General features: G+C 44.5%; 1 protein-coding gene across 1 annotated transcript; it reads left to right on the top strand.

The window, feature by feature from the left end:
* The first annotated feature begins 5,315 nt into the window (after positions 1 to 5,315).
* Positions 5,316 to 6,546, top strand: LOC125554091. Its single transcript, XM_048717699.1, has 2 exons — positions 5,316 to 5,365; positions 6,085 to 6,546. The coding sequence occupies exon 2, from the start codon at positions 6,114 to 6,116 to the stop codon at positions 6,516 to 6,518; it is 405 nt and encodes a 134-aa protein (XP_048573656.1). The 5' UTR covers positions 5,316 to 5,365; positions 6,085 to 6,113; the 3' UTR covers positions 6,519 to 6,546.
* The last annotated feature ends 2,072 nt before the right edge of the window (positions 6,547 to 8,618 follow it).

The raw sequence follows: 8,618 nt of genomic DNA, 5'->3' as shown, positions 1-8,618 counted from the left end.
ATATTACAAAAAAACTTTACATGATTTTTCAAAAACATATTAACCAAGCGTTTGAAAAATGTAAATGTGTATATAAAAAAGGTTTCTCATGTATAAGAAAAATGTATAGAGAAATATAAATGTGTGAAATTTTTTGATTATGTTTCAGAAAAATGTTAATCAACCATTTGAAAAATTTTAAGTGTCTATAAAAAAATTATTGATCGTGTATTAAAAAATTGATCTTGTATTTAAAAACATTAAACATGTATTAGAAATAATGTGTTAGCTATATACCAAAAACATATAAGAAAAATTGTGCAAACAGAGAGAAAATGAAAATCCCGATTAAAAATGAGAAAGAAACAAACAAAAGAAAAAAAAAAAATAAAAAAATGAAAACCGAGAAAGAAGCAAAGAAAACGAAACAAAAACAATGGAAAAGGAAGAAAAAAATGAAAACATAGAAAGAAATGAAGAAAGCTGGCGGGAAAAACAAAAAAAGCAGAAAAAACTGGCTCTTTTACCTTAAGTAAGTATGTTGACCCCTGTCGTTTTACCACGAACACCATGATGACTCAGTGGCTAGCATTGCTACCAATCATTTAGGAGACCTGGGTTCGATCCCTCGGTGCTAATGGCCGGGCATCTCGCATGAACTGGCATATAGCTGGCCATCTCGCATGAAGCGGCATATATTACCTCCGTTTCACTTTACAAGTTCTATGCGTATATCTAGATTGTCAATTTTATCACCTTAATATAAACTATACAACACAAAAATTATACGGTTTGAAAATAGAACATCTGAAGTTTATATTAATATTTTTTTTAATATATGACTTATATTAGGTTGGTCAAATTGATGGTCTAAGAGCACGCGCACGCCCTGTAAACTGAGAGAGAGGTAGTAGCTCCCGTGGATAATTAATTGGAACAATTACCTAGGTGTAGGACTTTCACTTCTCCACCGCACCCTTACGGGCCAAACCATGTGAGGGGCGCCCTGTTTTTTCAATTATGTATTTTCCTTTTTTAAAAAATATTTCAGGCTTTCAAAAAATTATTCGAATTCAAAAAATGTTCATTTTGAAAACAACATGTTTAAGTAATCATTAAATGTTCTGGTATTAAAAAAATTGTTATTTAAAAATGTTTGCATGTTCACTAAAATGTTCATGATTTTGAAAATATATATTTCGGGGATAAAAAAATGTTCATGTTTTTGTAAAATTTTCATAAAATTTTAAAGTGTTATTCAAGTATTTATTTTCCTTTTTAAAAAATATTTCAGGCTTTCAACATTTTATTCAAATTCAAAAAATGTTCATTTTGAAAACAACATGTTTAAGTAATCATTAAATATTCTGTTATTCAAAAAAAATTGTTATTTAAAATTTTTTTGCATGTTCACTAAAATGTTCATGATTTTGGAAATATATATTTGGGGGATAAAAAATGTTCATGTTTTTGTGAAATTTTCATAAAATTGTAAAGTGTTCAGCAATTCAAAAAATGTCCATGAAGGTTGAATTTTTTTTTTAAATGCCAAAAATGTCCATGCATTAGAAAAGAATTTCATCAGTTAGAAATTATTTATCAACTTCAGAAAATGATCGTCAAAATATTTCTTTTTCATGAATTTCAAATTGTCCCCCAGTTCCCAAAAAATGATCGTGATTCAAAATATGTTTGCAGATTCGAAAAAATGTTCACTATTTCTAAAATGTTCACTAATTTGAAGAAAATATTTGTGAATTAAAAAATCTTCACAATTTAAATACACTTTATATTTTAAAATTGTTCATTGTTTTCAAAAAATGTTCGCAATTTAAAGAAATTCATGAATTTTAGAAAAGTTCACAATTCAAAAAAAGTTAATAAATTTAAAAAAATGTTCAGAAAATTAAAATATATTCATGATTAATTAAAATGCTCACGATTTGAAAAAAAGAATGAAAATGTAAAAGATAAGAAATTTTAAAGATAAAAGGAAAAACAAGCATGAAAAAACTAAAAGAGGGAAAAAAAAGAAAAAGGAAACACCAAAATGAAAAAAAAAAGAGGAAAGATCTAAAATGAAAAATGCAGAAAGAACACACAAAGAAATAAAAGGCCGGTTTGGGAAGGTTCTAGAACCTTCCTAGAAATGGAAAGAGCTAATGGGTTGAACTAAATATATGTAGCGGTTGCGTGCCGCGGGGGAAAGGGGGGGGGGGTACGCGCTCGGTCGCGAAGTCGCGATCTATGCACCAAATAGGGTTGGCCAGCCCTCGTAGGAGGCGATACATATCAGCTGTGTCGAAATCCCTGGTTAAGAATCCTTCTGCGAAAGTTTGTTTTAACTTTTAAGCTGTTTCACGGCGATAAGTGGTGCATCTCACATCACTTGTCGTTAGCAAAGAGTTTGATGCATCTTATAAAAAGCAAGGAGTTTTATGGGTTATCCACGTGTTTGGGAGGATAGGAGATCATCCTAGGGTGCTCTTTTCGTGAGTCCATTTTCTCTAACCAAATGTCTTGTGAACCGCGCCTAAACTATGAAGCATTTTCTCCATTGTGCTCCTCACATCAGGAACTTCAAAAATAAATCTCATGTTGAGGTTTAATGATTTTATTGACGCAACTTGTACCCCTCCCCTCCATTGTGGTACACCTATACTCTCCAGTGTAGTATACTTGTACTCCCCACAGTAGAGTATTTGTGCTCCCGATGTGTAGTGCATTTTGTGCACGCAACACACCACACTCCATTGAACAAACCTTTGATGTTTCACGCAGCACATATGTACAACACCATGCAACATTCCTTTGACACGACGCACAACAACTTGTTCAACATCACACAACACAGCTTGTGGAGCACACCTATACTGCCCCAAACATCACACCTATGTTCTACCATGTAGTACAAATACATATTTTAGGCAACACACATGAACTAGGGAAAAAACGGAGAAAAACAATTGTAGCCTCGCTCCTCATGTCGCATCTCTATCTGGTTAGGCTTGCTCGTGCTCCTCGAGCAGTGCCCCCATAGGGCACTCCCTGATTAGTTGCTCCCAAAACACTTGGGAGCCGGACCCGACCGGACAACAATTTCAAGTTTCAACCATATGTCCGTGCAATGAGTCCTATGCGTTCGTGTTTACTATTACGGACAAACGCGGCAGGAGCAATCAAAAAGCACCCGGTGAAGGTAACTGGGTCAGCCATGTACACGGGCACTCCCTATTTTGGCAAGGTTCTAGAAGATTCTACTCCGATCCCCCCTTCAGTGTTTCCTCTGCTATTCTTTTTTTCTTCTCAATGTATATTTTTTCTTCTTTTTTCCCTTTTAATTTTATTTTATGTAAACTTGTGAATATATTATTGGATCGATTGGATCCTACTTCTTTCTCAGTGCCGATGCGGATGGTCTTGATGGAGTTGACAATGGATAGTTGCCACTTGGGTGCTCCTTTTAATTTCAACCAGCAATGCATGATAACGAAGCTCCTCTTTTCTACCTTCAAAAATAAGATGCACGCACGGGAGGGCTAGAAAGGAAATATTGTCAACAACTCGCACATCCGGCCAAATGACCAACGCATAGAGTATATCTTCCAAACTTGCACATCCGGCCAAATGACCAACGCATACGGTATATGTGGCCAACAAGTTGCATGTCCGCCCAAATGACCAACACATGTAGCAACTTACTTGCTCGGTGATTAACGCACCACTTGGCCAACGATCGATTAGTTATTTCAACTGGCTGCAATATATGCTTATGGACTCTTGGATGGTGTACAATCGATGGTTGAGCGACTTCATCCCATGATTTCGGATGAGTTTGTTGTGGTACGACTTGAAATTCTTATGCTCATGGAACCAAGTATGAATATTGGCCCAAAAATGTTGCACCCTTTTGCTCCATGCCATGGATCGGATCAAATGCTAGTGGCCAACCACGCATCTCATGGTAATTCGTCCTCATTCATGTTGAAACTTTTTCCTCTACCACTCTTCTTTGGATTGACTGGCCATTCCTCTTGATCATGGTCTTCATTACTGTCCTACTCCGGCTTGGTGGGTATACGTGCCTGACTATTGGGTGTACGTGCGTGACTGGGTGTACGTGTCGGACCGGCTCTACGTGCCTGATTGTTGGGTGTGCACCTCCAACTCCGAGTCATCCAATTGCCGATCCTTGTGGCAGCCCCCGGCTCCATCGTGGACCATCTCAAACATTTGTTGTTCGCATCGTCATACAATGTCTCGCCCTATTAAGACACACCAACGAACAGAGAGGAGAACCGAGCTAATCTACGCTCGACGTCCGCGACCGGACAAGCTACAGCGATGCTGACTCGGCAAAATGGAGTAGCGCCGCGTTGACGTTGACACAATACGACACGTGCATGGTGGAGGAGGCCATGGGCTACCGGTCGAACTGCTTGACGACATAGAAATGGGGAGGCTGACGGCAGCGGCAACTCACGTCCCAGACCTCACTCGGCTCCTGCGCCCTCTCCCAGGCCCCGCCCGTCGTCCTTCTATTTGCCGGCCGCCCCGTCCTTTCCCTTGACTTCCAGCCAGGATCTTCCAAGCGGCCACCTTTTTCGGATCCTTCGCCTCCACTATCTCTAACAACTTTTCATATGGGGTCCATGCGGCGGCGGCGAAAATGATGAAGATTGGGGTAAAGAGCCGTGGGATGGTAGCTGAGAGGGCGAAGAGGGGGAGGAGGATTGTTGCCGCGGAAACAATGAGGACCGCTAAAATGCGTGGGCTTCACCTCGATTTTGGATGAACTAGGGGTGTTAGAGTCCTATGTGAAGGGTATCCGAATTCCTGCAAAGTCCCCTCGAGACACCTCGGTCCAAAAGTTTACGTCGATTTGAGGGTCCGCGTTCGAGATGCCCTCGCTCGTTCTATGGCCCTGTTTGGATCCTAGAGTTAGTGTTAGTTTGAGTTATTTTGGGCTCAAATAGCTCAAAAGGATCCAAACAGGTGGGTTAGATTCGGTTAGTTGCCTCTAACCCATGTAAAAAAGTATCCCGGTGGAAAGGTGCTAGTTGGGCTAGTTTTCCCAGGGCCCACACAAAAAATAACTAAAAAAATCGCCCCCACACCAGATCCCTCCCTCCCGCACCAGATCCCACCCTCCCTCCCGCACCCTCTCGCGCGACTTTCCTCTCGTTCCCCACCGTGCCGCCGGCCCGGGCGCCGCGCTGCCCGCCCAAGCCGCGACCTCCTCCGGCCGCCGCTCGTCCTCCTCCGGTCGCCGCTCGCCCTCCCCCGTCCGAAGCTCGCCCCGCTCCCGGTCGTCTCTCTCTCTCTCTCTCTCTCTCTCTCTCTCTCGTGCGCGGAGGCGGCGCATCTACCAGGGATCCAGCGAGAGGTGAGTCCGTCCGTTCCTTCTGTACTCGTGCTCTCCCTCCTCGTACGCGTCCGTCTGTGCAGCAAGTCAGCAAGAGTAGTCCATAGCTAGATTTATTGGCGGAACTTCTTGTTAGTTAGCTAGTGAGCAGCGGCGTGGCTGGATCTTTCTGATTAGTTAGCTAGTGAGCAACAAGTCCGCAAGTGTAGTCCACAGCTAGATTTGTTGGCGAAACTTCTGATTAGTTCATAGCTAGATTTTTTACTGTTTTATGTTAACAACACTGGCAGTGATGGTTAAAAGAAAACCAATGATGCATTTTACATAAGAAAGAGAGTCGAATGTGAAGAACATTAATTGAATCAGAGTGTGAAGCTAATGAACTGACATTTTGAGAGTTGAATGTGAAGCTAATGAACCAACAGTAACTGGATCAGAACACCCTGTTCAGCCTCCTCTCTTGTTGCAGATGTTCTTGCGCAAATTAGAGCATTAAGAAACGAAGAGCTGATCTATATAGTGTGATCAACTCAATACTTCATCATTAAATAATATTTTGGTACAATTTCATTTTTTATGCACTAGCTGTTATAAATAATCAAAGTTAGAAATGTATCTCATAAATTAACATGGACAAGATTACTTATTCCAGAGAAGAGCACGACTGCGTGTGCATTGTTGAGTTTGGCTTGCTTGTAGTACTTCCTGGATGCGCTACTGATTCTTCTCTTCTAGTGCAGGTAGTATAGCTTGGAGCAGAGCACCCGCGATGGACGGAGACGGCTTCGACGTGTGGGGTTCGCAGCCGTCGGCAAGCGGCCCCGCTACCCATGCTGGTCTTGACCTCAACTCGCAAGCGCCGGCGTCGGAGGGGTTCCCCGGGCTTGGGCTCTACGGAGCCTTCCTCCAGAGCGACGATGATGAGCTTCTCCCTGGGCGCGTCAGAGGCTCCGGGCTCCCTCCCTATCGCCCACCCTACGCCCGGCGACTGAACTTCGGCGGCACCTCGTCGGCAGCAACCGGACGCGGAGGAGGAAACGGTGGTGTGTTCCTCGACGGGTCATCGTCGGGGGCAGGCGGCGGTGTTCGGCAGCGCGCCAACTCGGCCGCCACGACCCCCAGCCGCCGTAACCAATGCAGCAGGACGGCGTTCAGTGGTGGTGACGTTCGGTAGCGCTCCAACTCGGCCGCCCCGGCACCTAGCCGCCGGGCACTGAGGAGTGCCGTCCGTGGGCAAGCATCCGGCTCCGGCGGTCCCTTCGCCAATGGTGATGAAGAATTGGATGATGTTGTGGTGGATAAGAGTAAGAGGATTCCATACTTGAACAGACACAATGAAACCAGTCGGTATGTGCTTGCTGTTTGTGATTTCGACATGAGATTTACATTTGTGATGTCGGGATGGCTTGGGTCAGCACATGACATGAGAGTTTTCCAAGATGCCATAACTACTCATCATCAGAAAATTCCACATCCACCACCAGGTTTGCTACTTGAACTGTCTTCCAACATTTTTTATCCAATTACACTTGTGCATCTAAGTCTCATTGTGTGCCTTCCACAATATGTAGGGAAGTATTGTGTGGTTGATGCGGGCTACCCAAACCGGCTGGGCTATCTTTCACCATACATATGCATAAGATACCATGTGGAACAAATGGCAAAACGGCCCGCCGCCACAAGGTATGAAAGAAACCTTCAACCATGCACATGCCAAAGTTAGGAATGGTCGTTGAGCGAACCTTTGGAGTGATCCTTTGGAGTGTTGAAGATGAAATTTAGGATTTTATTGAACATGCCAAAATTTCCAGAGGACAAGCAAAGTAGAATTATTGTTGCTTGTATGGCTCTTCATAATTTCATTCGAGAGAGCAGAATTACGGATAGGGAATTTGATGCATGTGATGCGGATGAAAATTATAACCCAATGCCTAGTTCTTCTGCATCCGCATGGCCAGAAGACGAACCTCTTGTTGAAGAAATCGACATGAATGACTTCCATGATGAGTTAGCTCATGCTTTGTTTCATGGAGTGTAATTTTTTTGTGTGAAGCTTGATTGACGATTTGTATGTTTAAGTGGGACATCTCATTTGTATGGACAAAATAAAATTTATCATGTTTTGGACCCTTGATCTATAAAGATCATTTGTTTATGTCAACTGTGAACGGGAGGAGGCCACATAAGAGCTGGCCACACCAGATCCGGCAGGAAAAAGGGTCTAAAGGAGTCAAATGATTGAGAAAGTACATTTATTGTCAATCTAACCCTGTCATCTAAACACCTTATTGGTTAGAGTTAGTTCAAAGTTAGAATCTAATTTTAACATATAGTAACTGAGTTAGATAGAGTATCCAAACAGCGCCTATGTGGCGGAGAAGCGGGCCGCACTAGCGACGCAGCTGGCAACGTTATCGTCCTTATTACGAAAGTTAGCGGTAACAGTCCCCCGTACAACAAATGCAGCTCCCCCGTCAAGGCCCACTGTTGCTAATAAACTCCGGCAAGTGGGCGGCATCTCCGGCGGCCGTACCGAGAAAAACCCGAGGTCCTGTTCGCCAGTTTACGCGGCAGCTCGTCCCGTGGAGGCCGGTAGGGTCAGTGAGGTCAGGTCAGCCATCACGCCGCGCACTGCCATCCAGGCCGGGTCCGCAAGCCCCAAAGCCCAGTCCGCCGGGTCCTCGTCCCCGCGCTGCACCGTCTTTTCGCCCTGCGCCAACTGCTGTGGCGCCGAGAGAGCGACACCGCACACGCCCCGCCCTACCACCTAGTAGTAGGCGGCAGGGCCGTGCAGGCTGGCGGCGACGCGGCACCTCTCTCCCTCCATGGCGAGCAATACGGGATGGCACTACCGTTCGGGCCGGGCGCTGGGCCCCCGCCTTATCGCCTCGTCCCGGATTCCTCCGGTACCCGAACGGGCCCGGGGCCCGCCCGAAAAGACGAACCTCGCCGCGCAGGCACAAAATCGCTCCTCGCCCCCACCCAAATCACCACGGAATCTCCCCTCCGCCTGCGCCCCCTGCCTTCTCCACCGCTATCTTCATTCACCGAAAGAAATACACGAGCGTTTTGGCTTTGGCGTTTGCCGAAATCGACTTTGATTAGGCCAACTCCACCGCACGGCCCAAACGGATGTCCAGATTGGCTGAATTTTTTCTCTTTAGGGTGTTGATGGGTTCGTCCGTGTTCGGCTTTGTCAGATGAGTCGTGGGTGTGCCCACCGCATGGCCGCACCCTAAATCGTGTCCAGGATGGATATGAATAAAAAATTATA

Source organism: Triticum urartu, chromosome 4, assembly GCF_003073215.2.
Source record: "Triticum urartu cultivar G1812 chromosome 4, Tu2.1, whole genome shotgun sequence".
Classification (NCBI taxonomy): domain Eukaryota; kingdom Viridiplantae; phylum Streptophyta; class Magnoliopsida; order Poales; family Poaceae; genus Triticum; species Triticum urartu.
Note: the sequence above shows the minus strand (reverse complement) of the source record. Positions and strands in the feature narration are given on the sequence as shown.